This window comes from Protopterus annectens, chromosome 6.part0 (genome assembly GCF_019279795.1).
Source record: "Protopterus annectens isolate FY-2018-M chromosome 6.part0, PAN1.0, whole genome shotgun sequence".
Taxonomy (NCBI): Eukaryota; Metazoa; Chordata; order Ceratodontiformes; family Protopteridae; genus Protopterus; species Protopterus annectens.
Window position 1 is genome coordinate 851,476,222 of NC_056737.1, and position 23,573 is coordinate 851,499,794.

A 23,573-nucleotide genomic window follows, 5' to 3' on the forward strand; every position below is an offset into this window, starting at 1 on the left:
AAACAGAAACAACCTTGAATTTCTACACACACACACACGCACAAAACCTTTGTCTATACTGTAATTTTGTTCACACATCTCTAACTGATATAAAGACCATAAACTGAGATTACTTGAGGTATATGCTGTTCTAGAGCTATTCCAAAACCAGGGATGTAGCCAGGCATACACCAAATAAGACACAATGTACAGATTACATTATGATGCAGTATTGTTTCCATCAACTTAACAGCATTAGAAGCCAGTCTTCAATCTTCAGGCAGTTAAATGAAACATAATGAGTACTACAAGTGGGCCAGTAAAAGAGGTAGCTTGCATCAACAGTGACTGATGTAGGCTAGCATGTGATGTTAAAACGGGTGCCCTTTTGGTTACACATTTAAACAATGCATCATTAAAATGAAGTTATTTTGAATGGAAGCAACAGACCAGAAAAAAATACAAATCTAAAATTTCAGGCTACACCCCCACGCCCCGTTGTCAGAGGTACGCCATTTGGCAGATTTAATGACCTTCAGCAGCCACTTGTGGCTGCAGTCTAATCCTCAAAAACAGAATTTTGTAAATCTAGTTTTATTTTGAGCAAATTGTCATTTTGATTGACCCTGATCTGGAATAAAAGATAACAATAAGCTGCACAGAAAGCTGGAGTAGTAAACTGTGCACGTTCCCCCTAATTAATTGGATACCTTCTCAGTTTGGAAACCTGAAACCCGACCAGCCGTGAAAATACACCCTCAAAAACTTTGGCAGAACACATTACTTTAAAATGCTTAACTAAATCAGTGCTTGCATTGCGTACTGAATCGGCGTTTTGTTTAAAAATATTTGCACATTTGGGTGCATCTCTTAGTGGTCAAGTATTATATTGTCCCTTGCTCTCCCGATCTCGGGCACGAACTGGGGTCCCCTCCCTCCCCGGACATTATCTGCATCCATGACACGTAGGGCACCGGCATCTCGGTCAGCAGTAGCATGTTACCGGGTGTTCTCAAAAACTGCAGAGGTACACATGAATTGCAATCAGGTAGAACCAGACAGAATCGAATTTTAGCAATAAAAATGGGTTTAGTACCTGGATGGGGTGGAGCTGTCCTTACCTGTTTTTCGCTCACTCTAAGCTGATCTGGGGATCCCCCGACTTTAGCAGGATTAAGTGTCCTGTCACTTGCACTGAATGCCGCTTGCTGTATTTGCTAAGACCCGGGCTACTGCTACACAGCGAATGCGATCTCCTAGTGACGGGGCTCCACTTCGCTGTGAGTGATCACCGAGACGCTGACTGGAGGAGATGGCGACGAGTCCAACTGGAGAAAACCACTGGACTGTATTGTATGGTCGCAGCAGCCAGGGGGAGCCCGTTACAAGGAAGCTCAGACCCGCATCCAAAGCCACAGCTCCTCATAAAGAAGCAGCCACAAGTAATTGTTAAGTAAGAGCTGTAGCCTTCAGGACCTAAACAGATCCGTCTGCAAGATGAGAACGGGAGTCACGAAAGGCTTCAGCACAGCTGTGCACTCCAGAATTCACATCAGGAGACCAATTCGTAAAATAATGGGCAACTGCAAGCTGAAGCAAGGTCGTATCAGCAGCGCGCATTCATTTTCTCTTTTTCTGTCACAGATGGAAGGGTGGGATTAGCGACTTAAAGTTCTCTACACCTGATGTGCGAATGTGTTGTCATTCTCCTCTAAGAGAACAGCTATAAAGCTTTGTCTTACCTCCTGGAAGACAAATCAGGAATCAATCTAAACCAGTACTTAAAAGTGCTGTTTGTGAGTACAAAATTGCCTCTTCCATTTATCCAGTACTTGTTCAACCAGCTTTTCTATTGCAGAGTTAAGTATTCGTTTACTGTAATGACTCAGAACCCAAACATGTCATGGACTTACTGTTTATTTCCTGAAGTGATGGTATTTACAGCTATTTTTAACATCGTTATTTGTAGGTACCCTACCTTTTTCGTGAGATTGTTTGGCGGAGTAGTTAAGTACCACCGTAATTTATGTAATTCCGTGTGGTTTATGATTCAGTCCATCAGTCACACGCAGCAAGTTGAAAATAAAGTTGCCTATTAGGCACTTTGTATTTACCAAACTTAGTGCGATGTGTTAACTTCCCGCCATTGTCAGACAGGCAGATAAAGCTCCCGCATAGAGCTTTATCACCTTCCCAGAGTGATGAGTAAATGAGTCGTGATATAGCGTCTAATTTTGGTCATAGTAATCAACACTAAAATTATGTGTTAAAGGCATACCTCTCAACTTCTTAGAGCAAAAGTCTGGACAAAGCCATAAATAAAAGTGGTGGGACAAAGGCCCAAAAATAGCGACAATTTTTAAATATTGCTCTTACAACCTTAGAGAGTTGATAGAACAACATGTTTTGTATTAGTACGGATTTTCTGAAGGTTTGAACTCTGACACTCAACTCAATGTCATCATTTTCGAACTTCAGTCTTTAATGATTTGCCACCAATTTGCCAGAAAACCACAATTTTATGAAAAACTAACCACAAATATGAGGCAAAATCTGGACATTCTGCGAAAGTCTATACAGAGACTCTCAACTGTACTGAGAGGTATGAAAAGGTGCTTCCCGAATGTTTTTAGTAGTTAAATACGTCGTTGCTGTTTATAGGGTTGAAGACCTAGCTTCATTTCTGCGTGGGTTTGCTTTAAAGCTTTAATATTTTCTCAGCATATATATCAAGCTAAAACAGTTATTCTATACTGTTCATACTTTTTTTTTTTTTTTTGCTCTCAGGCTTACCGGCTTAACTAAACCTGTGTCATAGCTTTCAACATTCTGTCCCCAAAATGAAGAACATTAATTGTCATAATGTAGAAGACATGGGCAAAAAGTGGAACACACTCTTATTTAGTAGCGGTTGTCTCTGGATTCGAACCTTGGTCTGTGTGTTGTAAAATGTACATCACACCTCTTACTACCAACTTCAAATAGGAAGCTCACAGGATGAATAAAAAGTGTTACTTTATATTTATAAAAAAGTTCGTTTGATGAATTAATATGATTCAATACTGTTTGTATTTACCATGGATATTGGCTAAAATAAACCCCGAACAAAGAATGCGTAAGTCCCATTCAGTGTGGAACAGTGAGAAAGGTGGACGTTTTATGACTCAAAATGAGGAACGTTTCTATGAAGCACCCTTGAGAAGTATGGCCTATATACATGCTTGGGTATTCTGAAGATTTTGTATTCTGAAAAATAACACTGATTAATGTGAATCTCTTCTCACCCACTTCTAAGCTCTTTTTAAAGGCAACTGTTATGATTTTAATGCATAGAGTTTGAGAGGTTATATTGTGTATTTACCTATCGCTTCTTGTTTCAGTGTGTTTGAAATCAGTGTGTTTTACCATCAGTAAGTGCGGTTATATTGTGTATTTAGCTAACGCCTTTTGTTTCAGTGTGTTTGAAAACAGTGTGTTTTACCATCAGTAAGAGCACCTTTCAACTATCGATAATTTTTGCCTCAAAATCTTGCTCTCTACCTCAAAAAATGTGATTTAAAGGCAGAGTAGGGGATATTAAGAGTACTGAAGAGCAATAGTAATTAGCACACTTAGAAGCTTTTTTTTAGTAAAGGCGTGTCATAAAAAGGTGTCTTATTACAATGTATTCTTGGGGGAAAAATACCAATAAGTGGAATGTGGCCCTGATTTTTGGACTTTCCTTCTTCATTGTTTTAGGATTTTCCATGATTTTTGAATGAAGATTTTTATTGGGAGATCTACCTTTTTGCCGCTGGTAAATTAGAGATCCTCCAAAGTGTCTATAGATGTGCATGTTCTTTGTGTGTGTTTAAGTGTGTGTGTGTGTGTGTGTGTGTGTGTGTATGCCATACACGTGTTTGGTGTAACAGACAAGTATCCTCCCCATAATTAGTTTCTCTGATTTGTGAAAATAGGTTCAACAGGATCAGTATTAGTTTGCTTATTCATTCAAGTTATAGTTACAGCCTGTCCTAATCAAAAACGTGAAAATGACAAATGTTCTTCAGTTTTGCTACAGCAAGTTTTTTTTTATATAAAACTATGATTCTGCATTTGAAATGCCTTATATAATATGAATTAATAAAATAATTCAATAATAGTGAACTTTTATTTGGAAGTAAAATAACATTCAGTCTTTTGCATGATTGTGTATATGTTGCTTGTCCCACAAAAATCTCATAAAAAGTGACCACACAGCTGAAATTATGGCAGTCATAAGTGAAATAACCTGATTAGTTGGAATAAGCAATCCTTACCTTGCAGCAAAATCTAAGTCTCTGAATTGGCTGCACTATGAAGAGTTATTGCTCCTGATTGTGACCCAGAGGGCCTATGGGAGGATATTGTCCAAGTCCCCTCACAAGAGCCCCCCTCTAGGACTGCAGATTGTGCACTCAGCATAGCAGAGAGTTAACCTACCAAAGAGTGCTTGAACTGTAGCTGATGACATGGATTATGACTCTATATGAACTTTAAAGGCCCAGCGTAACAGGTGATTAATCACACTTTCAGCCCAAAAGGCAGGGGTTAGGAATATTCAGAAATACACTAATACCATCTGAAGGCAACAGCAATCCTCCCTTCTGACCTCTGTCTCTCCAAGTGTCCTAGTATGACAGTGGATGGGGAGAATGTATAGATTGCTAAAGGTTGGGCATTTAGTGGCCATGAGAGCCAGGGGGCCAATGAAAGTGATTAAAAATGTTAAGTTTCTGCACTTTGTTTCATTGGGATCTTCCATTTACATAACAGTAATCTGGTATTTAAATTAAGTGTATTGTTAATTAAACTAGTACTTTTGTTGCTTAGATAGTGAAATAATGATTGCATTTATCAGAAATTCTACGGACTTACTAAATATTTTGATGCGAGTTTAGGTTTCAGAATGTCAGTAAGGAATATCAAAATCCATGAGTGGTAACCACAAACATTAAGACTCCTAAAATAGATTGCTGCATAATGTTCTTAACTAACACCAACAAGTGGAATAGATGGTTATTAATATCAGGTGGCTAAACTGAAATGACAAACATTCATCACAGATATGTTTTTTATGGTAATCAAGCTGAGATTTCCATTATAGAGGTGATGAAGGTGACTTCATGGGTTATCATGGCTGAACAATATAGCTCTAGGTTCATTTGGGAAGACAATTATAATATATGATTCCTTCAGTTTTTCACAAAAAAGACAATAATGCTGCAAGGACCATAGAATTGCTCAAAATTTTCTTTCTTTTTTTTTTCAAAATTTTTGAAATTTTCAGCATAATTGACTGTAATCACAGCTTCTTCCAACACAGTTTGTAGATTCAGAGAAGTTTTCACACAGAATTGTGAACATGCTCTTCTTTCATTCTGAAGCTGTTGAAGAAAGTAGGATTTTTGAAATTTTCAGCATAATTGACTGTAATCACAGCTTCTTCCAACACAGTTTGTAGATTCAGAGAAGTTTTCACACAGAATTGTGAAGATGCTTTTCTTTCATTCTGAAGCTGTTAAAGAAAGAAAGTAGGCAAATGACTGTATCAGGATTCATGCACATTGGCTGTATAGCTGTGCAAGGTCTGCATAGGAAGGTAACATTGAGTACTGAAAGAAATACTAATTACAAATTAAAGTCTAACCCATTGTGCTTCAGAGCACTCAACTATATTCATCAGTAGTGGTAAAGCACTGAGCTCTACAAAGTACATCTTCCTTGTGAAAGACAGTAGATGAATATTGTATATGGCATGGCAAAAATCTCACAAACCCTATCATCACAATAAATATACAGAGGTAAGGGGGCGAATAAGATGACAGAAAAGTCTGAGAAGAGCAAAGCATAAGATAACACACAAAGGGAATAAATAAGGTAGAGGTAGTTGGGGTGGTGCTGTGAAGGTAGAGTACAATTTTGGAGGATATAGAACCTTTTTAAATATATGTGCAGAGGGAAGAGATGAGGGATATGGGAAACTGGGTGCTATAAGAGGGAGTAAGATATATTGTTGGGGTAAACAAAACAAACATGAAACAGTGCAGACACACTAAGTGGTTTTGCTCACTCAAAGATAGGATAACAATGGTTGGACATATATGTACAGAAGGTGGACAAATAGTGAGGGTTGGACCACACACAAGGTGTATAGCAGGCACATTAGTATGGGGTCGCATCAGTTAGGGGATAGAGAGAGATTCTGCCAAAAGCGACATTTTCAATGCAGCTAAAACAGCACCCTATACAGAACCACTGCCAGCTGATACTGCCATGTAGACACTGTTAAGTGTTACTGGATGCTCTGCTAGCTTGGTGGTCATAACCTGCATCTGCAGTTCTTTTTCTTCTTTTCTTTTGTCCCTAGCTGGCAGCTGATGGAGGTGGTCAACCCCATAGTCTGTACTCTGCTGTAGTTGCCCCTGGATTCTGGACTTCCTTCATGATGCCTTTCCATGCTGTTATGTCCATGACAATGTTCCTGTCCACTTGTAGGTCAAGTGGCCAGCTTCACAGGTCCACTTCAACCCGTTTAGCCCATGTCTTCTTTAGTATGTATTTGTGAACTCTCCAATTCACGGGGCTCCCTCTCCAAAATAGTCTGTATGGCAAGTGGCAGGTGTCCATCCTGCACATGAATCGAAACCAGCGTAGCCTCCTCTTCTGGATGTGTTCCCTGATTGTTGGCTGCTGATCACATCTGGTCCAGATGGTCTCATTTCCAATACAGTCAGGAAGCAAGATTCCCAAGATTTAGTGCAGGCATTGCATTCAGAAGACCTTGAGTTTGTTCAGGTCTGGCTTGAGGAGGATCCACATTTCCGTTCTATAGAAAAGAATTGGCAAGATCAGTGCCTGGAAAATGCAAATCTTGGTGGTGATAGAGATGTTTGTCATCTTCCATAGACACCACTTGAGTGAGGCAAACACTGCTGTGGCTTGTCCAATCCTGCTAAGGACTTCAGCTGTTGATGCCACCTTCTTCTTCTGGACCAGCGAACCCAGATTCTTGAATTCTTGCATTGCTTCGATCTCCCCCAAGGTGGATGGTGGCTTGTGACCCATCGGTTGCCATCACTTTGGTCTTGTCCACATGTATCTGTAGGCCATACGATGGGGCAATGTTGTAAAGGATATCTGTGGCCTCAGCATCACTGTATGCAAAATATGGTGAGGTCATCGGCGAACTTCAGGTCACCAAATAATGGGCTTCATCTTACTGGACTCCACTCCTACCCTCAAATACTCTCCTCATGATGGCATCCACCACTATGTTGAACAGCAATGGATAGACCACATTCCCTTGATGGAATACAGTCTGGATGGTAAGCTCTTCAGACAGTTCATTCTGAATGCCCACCTGGCTGGATGAACCATTGTATGATGTTTGAAGGAGTCTGTTGATTTTCTTCAGCACATGCTCGGTCTCCAAAGTCTTCCACAGGGCAGGCCAGTAGATACAGTCCATACCTCTCAAGTGTACTTCATTACGAGGAATGTACCTCATTTGGGGTCTTAAAAAGTTCATGTTCCTCAAAGTTCCTCAGTGTTCCACATTGAAAGACTATGCCACACATTCAGTGTTGGGAATTTTTTTAAGTGAAATCCATGGTAAATAGAAATGAATCATATTAATTCATTAAAAGATCTTCTTTATAAGTAAAAACAGCATATTTTAACCATCCTATGGCCTTCCTAGTTGAAGTTGTTAGTAAGCCAATCGTATCTGTTCCACATTTTACCAATTTGTTCCACATTATGATGGCTAGTGTTCCTCATTTTGGAGATGGAAGGTTGAGAGCTATTACAGTCAAATGCAGACTTGAAATCGATAAAGAAGATAACTGTACATTCTCCACACTAGATTCTTTCCTCCATTAGCTGACAGATGGCAAAAAGTTTATTGCAGAATCTTTTGTTTGGTCTAAATCCAGCCTGTTCTTCCCTGCTGGTTTGCTCACCGTGTTTCTGCAGCCTGAAATGTATGATCTTCATAAAGACTTTGATGATGATGGAGAGCAGGTTGATGCCATGGTAGTTCTTGCATTCTCTGTTGTCCCCCTTGTTGTGGAAGGGTACTATGATGGCCTTCTTCCATGTGGATGGTATCTGTTCTGTAACCCATAGCAGCTTGATCTGTGCATGGAGTTGGGGGAGTAGGATATTGCCTCCAGCCTTGATAGCTTCCACAGTGACCTGATCTACTCTTGGTACCTTGCTGTTTCTCAGTGTTCTGATAGATCTTCTTTCACCTCTTCAACTGTTGGCTTTGCATCATTCATTGGGCCCTCAGAGAAATCAATGGGTGGTGGCTCAACCATTGGTCCATGAGGTGGGTCATGGTTGTAAAGCTCTTGAAAGAATTCCCCCCAGCATTTCAGGTGTTCACAAGGTGAGAGTATGAATGGCCCATCTGCCTTTTTGATGTTGGCAATAGTGGATTCTCCAATTAATCTGCTATTCACCACAGGAGAGTCTCTATATGGCCAAGACTTTTTCCTCTGTGACAATGAGTTAAATCCTCCACCACAACCTTAACCATCTGCTGCATCTTTGCTTGGTTAGCAGATGATGGGACGTAGAAGTGCACCTGAGATGGGTCTTCAGTCCTTCCTAGTAAGCCATCAACCACTGTCAGACCCACTAAGTGTTGGAGAAAAAGTGACATGGATACAAAGGAACCAGAACCACCATGCTCTTCTTCCTCATCAGGTGTAACCCCAGAATAAGGCACAATGAGAAAGTGCCCTAGGTGTGACACATAACTGAAACACAGTCAGCTCTAAAGCAGATTATGTTGCACATCCCATCTTATAGCCAGTTACCTGCAGCTCCTATAACACCTCACCCTATTGAGATGTATCTCTTTATGAGCTGAAAAAAATAAGCACACATTATTTAGTACCTACTGAATGGTTATTCATTTAGCTTGAAGAAGAAGAAAAAAATCACACTTACATCTCTTGTCTGTTTGCACTGTAACTTCTCAGTCCTTCAGTCTTTCAGGCAGGCAATACTTCCAGTCACCACAATAGTGCCTGTATTGTTCTGCAGACTACTGGATATCTGTAGCCCTAGTAAGCATGAGGCACAGATAATGCCAAACGTCCATCTTTTTAATGGTCCCTCATATTGACTCGGACATTGATACCTGAAGTGTCAGCAGCTTGCATAAGTATGTCAAATAAGATTACCATGTTGCACAAGCATCTGATACTTGTTGTATAGCATGTGTACATGCGTCTAACTCTTGCACCAGCCTTAGAATTTGGGATGCAGTACAGGTGTCATGGACATGCTGCTCATTATGAGCTCATTGTGCAAATGTGGAACTAAGTATTTTAACGTAATTCATGATAGGAGGCCTCATTTGCCTATGTGGTCTACAAAAAAAGGTTTAAATTTGCAGAATCCAGCTTGGGGGTTGACATTTTTGGTGGCTTACATTTCATGAGTTGCACAATATTATGAAGTAAAACTATGAACGTTTTTACAGCAACAGATTCATGTTTTTGCTGGTATGGTGTATATTTTCCATTCAAACAATAGTTAAGACATCAGGACATGACTAAACAGTAGGCATGTTTCCTAGAAGTATGTGAATGTGTTAGCATAATGGTTATTATGCTTGATCTGTTTGCCTATATGTTTTAGTGAATACAGCAGCAATTAATATGCTGCTGAAGGAAGCTTTACTGTATTGTATCAGCAGACAGTTTTAAACTGTCTTCCTTCAAGACTTGTTGCATGGTACTGTAGCGCAACATATAAGACTGCATACTGTAAATATGCTGTTAGAGATGCTTTCCCATGCAATGTCAGCAGATAATTTTACAAGCTGTCCTAAGTCGAGGCATATGTAATACTCCAACACAATATATAAGGCCCGCATACTGTGAATATACTGTATAATGTGAATATACTGTTGGGAAGGCTTTACCACACCATATCAGCAGACTATTTTAAGGCTGTCCTCTGTTCATAAGTATTATGTGGTACCATAGCACAGCATTTAAGATCTCATTGCAATGAATATGTGTGTCTGTATAGAGCAGGTGCATTCTCAGTATCTATATACATATTTCCAGAAACATTTGTTCTTGTTTTCCTTTGTATACAGAGAGGTTTATCGGATCATAGATGGTTAATAGGCATGTTGTCCAGAGCACCATGAGGTGCCTAACCCAGTTTTCCAGTTGCCCTTGAGCATTGTCATAGGTTCATAGGTGCTTACTAGGCTAATGACCACAATGACCTTTTTAAGCCTAGCCATGCATCCTAAATCTCTGACAATTTCTCATACCCTTGATAAATGTAAGCAGTAGGTTAGGAGATTAAACATTTACAAGCAGGGGCCTGGGAGATGAAACATTTACAGACTGCCTGTGCCCATTAGAGACATAGGTGCCAAACCAGGGATGAATTTCCTGTTTCACGTCCAAATGTCCAAGTTACACTTGAATTGAGATAGGGAGGAACTCTGCTTCACATGGATGGGGAGCCTGTTTTAGAGAAGGGGTAGTCTCTGGGATACATACTTGTCTCTCCAGCAGGTCCTCTTTATATCACTGGCAAGGTTTAAGTCTTTAGAATGGGTAATTCTGGTGCTGTTTGTTTTGCAGACATGCAGGAGGTCCATCAAAGTGGGGTCTGATAATGCCTTGTATGTCAGGCATATATCTCCCCTCAACAGCCTATACGAGACTGGAATAGGACCATGGGGCGGTCTGCATAGCATGTTATTTATACCGTTTTCTTTTAGTGAGAAACTTTATAGACATCTCAGTTGTTGGACAAGCCTAGTTAGGTAGTGGGCATTGTACTTAATGATAGGCCTAATGAATGCAAAATACAGTGGAACAATGATTTCCTTAGACCTAGATGCCATTCTTTGTTTATAAGTTACACAAATTATAATGATTCCCTCACTGCTGTAGACACAATGGTCAAAGGCTAGAATACCGTGTATTGCTTGGGTAATTTATGCGTTCAGAGCCACACAGTAGGAAAATGGAAGATGAGGAAATCAAACCCTGAACTACTGAAAACAGCTTGTTAACAGCTCATAGCCTTAAATCTCTGCACTAACTGCCAGACTCATAGCCTTACACCTCTGAACCATCTGCCAAACAAACAGGATTCAACATGTCCACAAGGTGAGGCCTACATTATCTATCTAAATAATTTCACTGATGCTGAGAACAATTTGGTGAAGGTGCCCAAGGTACACAACCTTCAGATAACACCTAGTAAGGGTATAGACTAATAAGTAGACAAGCATGACAATCTACTGTGTGGGTTGTAAATGTAGTGAGTGGGCAAAACCATATAATATGCTAGTTTCACCATTCACTTGAAAGATTTGATCAGCCTTGTGAAGCACAAGATTGCAAGAGAGGGAGAGAGAGTAAAAGAGAGAGAGAGAGAGAGAGATCCAGAATTTGGGGTGGGTTTCATTGGTCCACAAAACTGGCAGATATGGAGGAATTCCTTGTGTGACTGGGAGGATTTATTCCACCCATGTTGCAGTGGATGAAACACCAGGTTAGTCGTAATAGTAACAGTAGTATTAGTAGTAGTATACAGTAATGACTTGTATAAACAGTTGTTACATGAGTGGGTGTGCCCTAAAACGTAGGTGCAATACATATTTCCTTTCACAGACACATCTGGAGAGCAACAGAATGCCACTACCAAAAAGGCAAGGTTACATAAAAAAAATTAGATGCATTTGGAGTCTTGCCCTGCATGTCACATGCACACCCTTGTAGCATATTTTAAGATATTCACAGTGGTTTTCTGTGATATTCATTTACAGGTAAAGATGTGGATGGCCAGCTTGTAGAAATGGCTAAGGCTAGAAAAGTTGTTGATGTCTACAGTTCTAAAGAGTAGGGCAATAATGCAAAGATATCCAGATGGTACTGCTACACAACTACCTGCCCCATGCTTGGGTATCAATCTTCAACAGTGGATTTATGTACAGCTGAAGAGAATGGATATCATGTGAATGTATTGGTTGTGCACACACCATCACCTGTGTATGTGTGGCTGAAGTCAGTGGGCCCACTATGGATACATTTCTTGTGAGCACACTATCTCCTTTGCAGGAGGACTCACCTGTAGCTGAGAACATCAGACATATTACAGCCGTGGCAGAAACTAAAGCTATGGAAGTTCACATTGCTTCCTTCATGGGTATACTCATCATAGGCCAGTAAGATATGGGTATACAGTGCCATCAGACATCACAGTTGCCTTCTGGCTGTGTGCAGAATTGGGCATTAATCAGCGGATATAGAGGAGTGTATTCCTGGGATAGTCACTTCTGTACAGTTAATGTAGCTGATAAGTGTCACATGGCATTTGTGATGATACTATCCAGCTATGTGTGGGCACAGACAGCATACATAATTCAATGTCACACACCACTGCAGTGAGAAACACCTTTCATAGAATTGCCAGTGCCATCTTGTCTGCCAACACTGGCAATGTTGTACATGGTCAAAGTAGGTTGACATTTATGTGCATCTTTATAAGAGGAATGCTCAACAGCCATGTGTGGAATTGTCAGATGCCTTTGCACTCCTCACCATGGTCAATGACTACATGCCACTAGGACTGTAACCCCTCACCAGTAAATACCACACCATTGTATGTTTAATTGATGTGCTGATTGTTTTATTGATATGCTATTTAAATGACTCTGGTGTTCTTTAGTATTCAGTCTGAAGAAGCGGTAGGAATATACCATGAAAGTGCTTACTCTTTTACTTTTTATTAAAGTTTTGTGGATTTTACTTACAGCTGTGTTGGACTGGTACTTAACATTGCCTCTACTAAATACCACGCCATCCCTACCACGAGAGGTCAGGATTCATGGACCACACAAACAGCCTTTACAGAGTATACAATTTGCCAGTGAATTCCAGCTTTGATATTTCTTAAAAAAATAAAAGTATTTGCCTTTTCTTCAAGGAATAGCAATTTCTGAACAGACTATAAAAACAGAGGGTGTTGGATACAGAGAATTCCCCACATAAAAATAATACTAATAATTTCAGACAAATGTCAGTAATTGATCTTCCAGTTGTAATGTTGTGCATTGTTTTCAATGATTTTAGATGTGAGAATTTTGAACTGCTCATTATGGCGGGACAATAGGTCATTTATGGCATCTGGACCATATGCTGCTTGCCCATGTTTTTCCTTTGTTTCTAGATCCCCAATTCTAGTTTTACTTTATTAGTGAGTTTCTAAAGGCAGAGAGTAGATCAGAGCTGATTGAGCAATAATGTCTCCCACTCAGATTGGCATAGGCTTTACACATTGATCCCAAGCCCTGCGTATGTTGGGGAGGGGGGTGGGTGTTGGTATATGTAAGTGAACGTTTTCAATGAGAATATTATTGTTGTGTAGTGTAAGCAAGTTTGACATGAATAACTTTGCTGTTTATTAACTTCAACTAGTGAAATATATGCCTAACCTGTACTAGAAAGTGGCTCTGACATTCCCCCAAATGAGTAGTCCTTGCGATCTAAAGACCACTTGCTAAGTTACCCACTGTCCTTTCTCTTGACCAATAGATTACACTGTAAATGCCAGTTACTTAATTTCCCCAGCTTCCTGGTTTCTTCTACTTTGTGCCTCCTTGTTAAGTGTTCTATACCATCTATAAACTGATTGCTCTCAGCAATAACTGACCTGAAGGTGGGAGGGTCACTGTAGTAGAATGTAGTGCTAAATCCTCCCTCACTTTGGTCTCTACATCCACTAAATCACCAACTTCCTTCACAGTGCAGGTATGTGTCATGTGTTATTACTTTTCTATTTGTTCTAAGGCTGTGTAAAACAATGAAAACTCCTCGTTAGTGTGTTATATTTGTTTCTATTTTATTCTAGTTTCTATTTTATTCTAGTTAGAAAAGCTTTTTGTATGTTGTGCCTGTGCCCTTTAACAAGAATGTATGAAATTTCAGTTGCTGTGCTTTTGGTATGTACAACACTCATTTGATGTACTGGTTAATTCAATGAATGTTTACTAACTGATGTTTTTATATTGTATTTATCAGGTTGAGCTGTGTTCTGATACGGCTCTGTTCAATATAATACTGTGGTACTCTATTAGTATACCACCTGCTAGGCCAGTTTTGACCTTACATTCATAAGCTTTCTTAACATCTCTCTTTCTGCACATACAATACCCCATATTTTCTCGTGCTGACAAACTGGGGTCCTTCTTCCATCTCTGGTAATAAGTATTAACTTTATTATTTCCATATAATATTACAGTTCATTAACGTTTTCCTCTTTTCTTTCCTTTCAGAGCCTGTGATCACTACATCCATTACTGATGCCAAAACAGCAGGAGCTCTGCCACAAGGCCATCTTCTACAAAAGTTTTCACTGTGAATCTTGCCATTGTGCAATGTAAGCAAGTTTAACATGAAGAGGCTTGGCTGTGCATTTTTAACTAGTCAAATGCTGTTTGGCATCTACTACTCAGAGGTCCAGACAAGACAAAAGACCTGTGGCTGACTAAGTTTGTGGACAACTGTAAGATGGGTGTTGTCATTGACTCCCCAAATTATCTTAACATACTGCAAAAGGGTCTCATAGCAACACATGACTGGTGCCAAAGTCATGGCCTTAAGTTAAATGCAAAAAAAATGTATTATCATACCATTCAGCAAAAACATGGCCCCTGCTGATTATCACATCAACAGTAACCCCCTAAGCACACAACCTGTGGTGATAGACCTAGGTACTCAGGTTGACAACAATCTCACATTCGACCATCATGTAGTGGCAGTGGTCTGAAAAGCCTTTTACATGGTTCATCTCATAAGTAAAGGGTTTGCATCCAGAAAAAATGAAGTTATTACCTCTCTGTACAGTGTACTCCTCCCTCATTAGTCCAGTAATTGAATATAATGTCCTGTTTGGTATGTACCTCTCCAAACACCTGCACCAACTGGAAAGGCCACAGAAATGCCTCACAAAGAGAATCCATAACCTCAAACATCTGTCCTATGTGGACAATTTCAAATCACTATCACTCTACTTGGTATTGTACAGATTGCTCAGATGTGATCTGTTTCTTGCTTACAAGGCAATTTCAGGCCCTGTCCTACTAGAGATGCTCCATATCTGTAAGTCTAACTCCTCACACATTGTTCGCTCCCTGTCCTACTAGAGATGCTCCATATCTGTAAGTCTAACTCCTCACACATTGTTCGCTTGAAAGGCCTAAATCTAATATGCAACATCAACAAAACCTGCTGGAGAGACAGGTTTCTCTCCCAGAAGCTGCCCCGTCTCTAGAATAGACTTCCCATGCACATCAAACAGAATACCTCACTGACCCTCTTCAAGTGCAACCTTTGAGTGGATGAAAAACCATAAATTTGTCCCAGGGGTTCTACCTGTGTCCCTCATTGACAGGGGTGATAGGTGCTGACTGAGGTTTCTTTTTTGGGGAATAAACTGTTGGCTAGGCTTGTAAGGGCCTCAGGGCCATTAACCTAGTAACGTCCTGTGATCCTATGATCCAAATACATGATGCCCTGTGCTGGAAAGTGGCTGTAACATTCCCCCAAAAGGAGCATTCCTTGCACTCTAAGTGCCACTTGCTTAGTTGGCCATTGCCTTTTCTCTTGACTAAGAGATTGCACTGTACATGCCAGTTACTTAGTCTCCTTAGCTTCCTGGTTTCTGTATTCAGTAAATGAAATTTGTTCCTCCTTGTTAATTGCTCTGTGCTGGCTATAAGCTGATTGTTCATGGTAATAAATCCCCCGAAAGTGAGAAACTCATTACCCTATCCCCAATTCCCACTCACCCTCTATTACTCTACCATTATAATTCACACATACACATTTCATCTGTCGTGGTGGTGGTGCTGCGGTAGCGTTGTTGCCTCACAGTAAGACACTGTCCGGTTCGACTCTCAACTAGAGCGTCTTCTGCGTGGAGACATGTGTGAATGGGCGTACCTTCGTTGAAGGTTGTGCATCAGGGCTGGCAACTTAGCACGTAAAAATCAACTGCCAATCATTAGCTGACCGGAGTTCCGCTGTGGCGACCCCTAACCGGGAAAAGCCAAAAGACACAACAACATTTCATCTGTGACACCCATTCTCTAACCCTCCCCATACAACTTTATTACTATCATACATTCTTGTTTCTATGTTCCTATTTATCAACTTCCATATAACATTTAGCATCATTTCCAAAAACCTTTCTCCCTGCTGTACTGCTTTGCACTATATCCATTCATACTCAGACCCCTCCCTAGTAGGGCCTACCTAATATTTTACTTTTCATCTTCTACTTTCCCCTAAATAAGCCCTCACTATTTCCTATCTTATTTACATCCTCATACTTTATCCTTTAAGCCCCTCTATTTCTTACATTGCGGAAACATAACAGAAGATATCGGGACAACCTAACTCTCTTTTTTTTTTTCAGATAAAATACTTTCTTCCTACCTACCTTCCACCACCTTTCACACTCCACTACCACTAAATATCCTACAACCCTGTGACTTCCTTAATACCTGACATGAATATAATACAGATCCCTTTACTTAATCATGCTACCCCTCAGCTTATTCTCTAGTCTTCTCTTCTTACTGAGGCATCTCTCATCCTACAATAACTCAATAATAGTTCTCAACATCTCTTCAACTTTGTCCCAACCACCTATCCATACTTCCACCTTAAATTCTCCACACATCACATTGAACATATTTAATGACACCCCTATCCTTTATTCCCGGTACAGACTGATTAAGTCCATTTCAGTTCAAATCAAATCAAAATAAAATTAAGTGGAAATATACTCTCCAAAAAACATGAACCAGTAATACCCTAATGTACTAAAATCCTTCTAGGAGGAGACATTCAACCTAATTCTGTCCTCCCCTATCACAATCAGAATCAGGGTAATTCCCTTCCACACACTCCTCTAATCCAACAATGGTCAACACCCCACCCTTTTAGTCAAATTTTTTGCCACTATAAATATTAGAAGCATAAGAAATAAAGCAACTGAACTGCAAGGCTAGTTTACCCAACACTAGCTGATATTCTCACTATAACTGAAACTTGGGTTAAAGCTAGAATAAACGACTCTGAAATTACACCCCCAGCTATAATATCACCCATAATGATCATATAAAGAGGAAGGGTGGTGGTATTGCTTTAATATTTCCCAACAAATACCACACGTCTCCCACAGCATACCAATACCAAAATTCAGTTCATCAGTGCTTCTTATTAATTTCCTAAAAATAAACAAAAGTAAACCAATATGTATTACTGTCCTTTATATCACTTCTGGTGACAAAACAACTATACTGGAAGATATCCTACTTTCAGTAGCACAGCTAGGGTGGGGCAATAGGGGAGAGGGGCAAACTTTTGTTTGGGGGGGGTCAGCCATTCCCGCTATATAATGCAATATCATTTTCTTAATATCCGGTATTGCATTTGTGGTCAAACCTGAGTGCTGTAACACTCCATGTGTGGTCTAAACTGTAGCATCTGCTCGCTGCACTGCAGTAAATTATTTGCTACAGTTTAAAAGTTAGGAAAAAAACATTTTTTAACTAAAATCTAAGCACTGAAAGGTATAAACTGTAGCAACTGTTTGCTACATTTGTAACAAGCAGTTTGTTACAATTTATCAGAAGATTTTTTTTTCTTTTTGTCTAAAACATGAGCATAGTAGTGCTCCATGCAGGCAGAGTGTAAACCGTAGCAACTGTTTGCTACGTTTGTAGCAGCAGCTTGCTACAGTTTATATGACAATTTTTTTAATAAAAGGGAGGAGGGGCAAGGCACAGAAATGGGAACTGAATGGTTGGGTAAGAGGGAGGGGTCATGTTGTGTATCTGGCCACCTGGTTGGTGTGGCAATAGAAGGAACGTCTTTCTTCTTTTTTTTTTTTTTTTTGTTCTGAGGGGGTGGGGCACTAATTCATGGTACCAGTACAGATTTCTGGCTAAGCTAGCTGTGTTTCTGCCTACCTTGGATATTCATAACAACTTCACAAGAAAGAAATACTACAAGTGATGTCAAATCAATTGGTTGGCTATAACCTCTAACTCCCCTATATCTAGAATGAATTTTGACGGTTTCACACAACTAATCAGTAGCCCCACACATTAAAGCAAGACATCAAACTCCTTATTATAGTGAATCCTAGTATCAGTCCCTAGTAAATTCACCACCACAGGTACAGTGTCAGACTCTGAGTGACCATCTCCCAATCTATGCAACCAGACATCTCACACATCCACTTAAATGGCATGTTTATAAAACAACATGCAACCCATCCAAGTTTAATCCAGAAATATTCATTACTAGTCTATCACCCATTAACTAGAACATTCTAAAAATGCTTCCCTTAGATGATGCCGTAAATGAATTCAATACAACTTTTCTAAATGTCCAAAACAGCTTTGCTCCTCCTAGAAGGAAGAAACTAAAAACAAATAATGTATTTTAGCAGTCAAAAGAGTAGATTGCTAATGGAGGATAGAAAAAAAAGTGTGGAATAAATGTCAGAAAGATAAATCAATATCTCAAAAAAACTTCAGAATGCTCTGCAATCATACTACAAAGCAAATAATTGAAGACAAAAAATATACCTACATTCAGCACAACAATAAACACAACCTTAAAAAATCTGGTTGGCCATTGAAGAAATCTTACATCCTAACCAAAAATTCAACCCTAACCCCTCTCCCAGTAACTCACCACTCAAAACTGCAATGAAATTCAACTCTTATTTCATAGATAGTACAGTGCCCCAATCAAGAATTCCCCAAAATCTAATCCCAAACGTGACCAGCAGCCACGTCACCACATCCACTTTCACCTTCAAACCTGTGCCTACATCCTGTATAAAACTATTCTTGAACAAACTCTAACAATGCTCTACTTAATCTGGACATTGCAAGTGAGTACCCTAAAATATTAGCCAAAACCATTGCTTATCCTGTCTCAATCCTTATAAACAGGTCAGTCCAGGAATCCAACATTCCCTTTCAATGGGGAAAAAAATCACACATTATCCCTTTACACAAAGAAGGAAATTCAACATACATCACTAACTTTAGACCTGTAGCAATTTTATTTCTCCTCACCAAAATACTTGAATATCATTTTTGAACTATTGCCTGCAGGTAGAACTGCTATCCCCAAATGACATGGCTTCTGTCCCTTCCATGGTACTAACACTGCACTTCTGACCTTTATAGGTATTATCTATAAAGCTAGAGAAAATGGCAAAGTAGTCTCCTCCTTCTTTCTCGACTTGCCTAAAGCCTTCAGCACAGTTGTCATAGCAAGTTCCTAGTTCAAATGTCCTGACTAGGTCTATCTTAGCCCACCCTTCTATGATTCAAAAGCTACTTGTCCAATAGGTACCTGTCAGTAAAAGGGCATTCCACCATTTCTCCATACCTTCCAATCACCACCAGTGTACCACAAGGCTCTATTCTTGGCCTCTCCTCTTTAACATTTTCACCAACACCCTCTACACATCCACACAACAGACCTCATTAATAGAATATGCAGGTAACTCCACACTCATATGAGGGCACATTTCCAAAAAAAAATTACTCAGGAAGCTTGAACAGCCACTGAAACATGACTTTGTAAATCAGAACTCATGCTCACCCCCCCCCCACCAAAAAGTAATTTTTCCCCAAATCCCTCTCTCTTAAAAAATTAAAATCCCCTCCCATAGTAATGCAACCACTAAAGTCACTTGTCATACGTAATTATTAGGGATGATAGTGGATGATAATCCTAAATTTGATCTGCATGTGCAAAACTGCATTAAAAACTCACCAAAAACTATTGATGCTTTACAGAGCCAAAAACTTTCTCACTGGTGCAACTAAAGCTACACTTAGCACTACTTATCTCCTTTCCACACTTCTTTATGGTGCTCCCATTTCCAATCCTCCAGGCATCACAAAAATCAAAACTTAGTAAATACTATAATAAAGCAGCCAAATACCCCTTTCGGAACTCACCACTGTATGGCACTAAAAGCCTAAATTGGTTAGAATTACCCCATCAACAGATATACAGCTTCTTAGCTACCTATAAAATTATTCAGAATCCATATGCTTGTCCAGAACTAAATAACATTCTACACAACTATGTTCCTATTTGGTCATTATGATCCATTGACCAAAAACTTCGCTTTGACCACAAAGCTATCAAATCTGCTAGGGATGGTCTGTACTCTTCAAATGCACCACATAAATGTTTAACTGTTAACACATCTGCCCACCCTGTACCATGAGCCATGATACCACGTACTCCATAGTATGCCCCACACCCTCCCCCCTAAGACAGGATAGCAAGAAAATGTCTTATCATTCTTGTTCTACCCAAACTCAGCTCCTCCATAACCTGGACCAATATCTGAACTCAAGCCATCCAGACCATAGCCAAAGCTTCATCTCTCTGCACTACAGAAAAAACGTCTAGTGCTTTTGTAGCAGAATGACAAATTCTTAATACTCATTCCACTTCCAGATTGTTCAGCTCGAGTTAGCAAATAAAGAGCAGCAACTAGTAGCCACTTCAAAACTGCACATAATAGTTGCTTCTAACTTAATTAACTGTAAATAGCAGTGTCTGCCCCAGATGATATAAACAGCTATTTTTTTCTACATTAAGATTCAGATTTGTGATGGTCTTTCAGACTTTGGTCGTGAAGCCAACAGGATTCAAATCCAGCTGTGCTTAACATAGTTGCCCAACCACATTTATGTATGCTTTCACTATTATTCTCACATTTATTTATTTTTATTTTATTTTATATTTGTTGACCGGGCTAGTCTAGCTGGATACATATCCATTTTCAGTAGAGGCCCGGGGAGAAAAGCTCCAAGCATGAGTAAATTACAGCATACAATACTTAAAAAAATGACTAGCTTCAATTACATAGCAAGATATGATTAGAAAAAAAATAAAATATATTTTTCTGAACAATGTACAGAGACATAGGTTTGAGAAACAATCAAATCCTAACTCTGTAGTAGATTACAGGTACAATCAAGCAACAGTTTATATTGTAATTTAAACATTAACATTCATTTGAAAATTAGCAATCACTAAGTCAAAGGAGCAAGAGAACAGGCAGGAAAATACAAGTAGTAGAAAGGGTTAGCTAATAATTATTCAAAAAATGTAGGCGGGCACTAGCCCAGGAGGCAGGGGAAAAGGAGAAGGAGAAATAAGACTATGAGTATGATTCAGTCAGGCTTCGAGCAGGGACAAAGGGACACATTTTTGCAATATCAAATGATGCAAGAACATCCCATAACCCTGTTGCATGTTTGCATTAATTTTATAATTTTTAATCATGACCTAACTGTCCAGTCCCTTCATAACTTTTCATGGGAAAAATCTTCCCATTCATAAATAGGTATACTAGTCTGACAGGCAGCTCTCTTTTTTATAACTACAGCTCTCTTCTTATAACTGCTGCCTTATTCAAAGTTGTGAATAAAAGAAATGCATTTAATTCCGGTTTTATGTGTATTGCTTTTGGAGCAGTTGTCCACTTCCTGTTCATTGCTATTAGCTGATAATGTTCTAGGTCGGGATGTACTGCTTCGAAGGCATCTGATGAAAGTGGCCTTTGTAATCCAAGCATATACACTTGATCATTCGCAGTATAAGTGAAAGTTTACAAAAACTCAAAATGAGACTAAGCAGTATCCATACAGGAGGTCATTAACAGATAACAACAAGAGGTTATGTCATATTAAATACAATGTCAACATCACTATCTTTCCAGAAGGATAAGAAGAAAGTAAGACAGATACATCTGGCAGTTAGAACAGAGGATTAAGGATCTGAGCTGCTTTCTGTAGTCCACGGTTTGATTCCTTCAGCCACATTTGTCTACTGAGTGAGTGAACTCAACCAGTACCCTCTGCCAGTGTCATGAATCAGCATCCAAGAGCAAAAAAAAAAAAAAAGGCAGTTTACTGTAATTAGTCGATCGCTACCAGGTGACCAGATGAATGACATGCCTCCCTTTCTTTTTTTTTGTTAAACTGTAGCCAACTGCAACTGCTACAGTTAAGACTATACCCAGAGCACTACAACACTCGGGTTTGACCTCAAATTAAACACAATTTTTTAAAAGCTGGTATTGCATTAAAGAGAGCCTCCCAACACTTTGTACCCAGGGCAGTTGCCCCTCTCACCCTGCCATAGCAATGTTAAGGCAATGTGCTTGGGCTGAGTCTGCGAAAGGTCCATGTACAACAGTGCTCTGCCCTGGTTAACATTCACAGAGACACATGCATATGGTTGCAGTACACTTCTGTATACTTATATACTATATATGGGTCCCCTTCAGAACATCTAAAACCCATTATTTCATAACATTGAGACCAGAACATCTAAAACCCGTAACATTGAATTTTGTAACATCTAACAGTACAAATCACATGAAAATAACATCCCCTCCACATATAACGACACCAAACTACCAAACACACTTTTTACTACGTTTCTGCAGGACAGCTTGATACAGTGGGGTTAGGAAATTAACTTTTTCCCACTTTAGTGCGATCTTGGAGTTGTTATATTTAATTTACAGGGGGGTGTGGGGTGCAAGGGGCTTGCTCCCCTGCAGAAATGTAGTAAAAAGTGTATTTGGTAGTTTGGTGTCATTATATCTAGAGGGGATGTTATTTTCTTATGATTTGTAGTGTTAGATATTATGAAATTAGATGTTATGGGTTTTAGATGTTTCAAAGTAGACCTATATATATATATATATATATATATATATATATATATATATATATATATATATATATATATAAAACCCCCGGATTCTCAAAAGCTTGCACAGAGTGCAAGATCGGTGCAGGAGCTCAAGCAGGCAATATGTCTGCTGTGTGATCCAGGAACAGCCCACAGGGGTGTGCAGGAATGCTCCTGCACTAATCTTGGATGAACTAAGCCCTGGTATGCAAATCATCCCATTTACAGGTGAAATCCATTCAAATGAGGTGATTTTGCAATCCAGGAAGCTCGCAAAAGTCTGTGCAAAACTAGTGCTATCTGCAGAAATTTGCTCTGTTAGTAACGGAGTACATTTCTACAAAATCCAAAATGGAGCTATGACAGCTCCGAATAAAGGCTGCATATCAAGTAGTAAGCATGCCAATGGCCAAGTATAAGGCAATTGGTATTGCAAAAAAAAAAAAAAACTATTCTTTTTTTTTTTTTTTTTTTTACCCGATCTCGGCTGTTTAAGTGTAGGGCAACGGCGCACAAATGGGAACGAGGGAAATAATAAAATAAACCTAAAATAAGCATTCTAACTAAAATTAGTATTTTGCCATGCAAGTCAATGGCAGGCAGAAGACAACCTGGCCAGGCAGTAGTGGTTGCTAAGGGTAAGGCTCAGTGTGGGACATGTAACTATGCATTAGCAGGCAATCCTATGTAAATGAGGAGAAGGATAGTGAATCCCAGTTTTTCCCAGCATGTGAGTCTGGTCCCAACAGTGTAAGAGTA

The 23,573-nt window shown here is 39.5% G+C and overlaps 2 protein-coding genes across 4 annotated transcripts in view; one reads left to right on the forward strand and one right to left on the reverse strand.

Annotated features, from left to right (window-relative positions):
• Positions 1-2,104, reverse strand: part of LBHD2 (LBH domain containing 2) — a 939,756-nt gene extending 937,652 nt beyond the window's left edge. Inside the window, exon 1 of one of the 3 annotated variants that reach the window (XM_044074527.1) lies at positions 1,958-2,104. The gene's annotated coding sequence lies outside the window, so the exon portion shown is untranslated. Of the gene's footprint in view, positions 1-1,100; positions 1,832-1,957 lie in introns of those variants that run through there. The other 2 variants (XM_044074526.1, XM_044074525.1) reach the window with 2 other exon arrangements.
• A 5,100-nt stretch (positions 2,105-7,204) lies between these two features.
• LOC122803904 (serine/threonine-protein kinase MRCK beta-like) overlaps positions 7,205-23,573 on the forward strand; it is a 300,217-nt gene continuing 283,848 nt past the window's right edge. The window contains exon 1 of the mRNA XM_044073586.1: positions 7,205-7,325. Coding sequence (XP_043929521.1) covers positions 7,205-7,325 — 121 coding nt within the window. The remainder of the gene's footprint in view (positions 7,326-23,573) is intronic.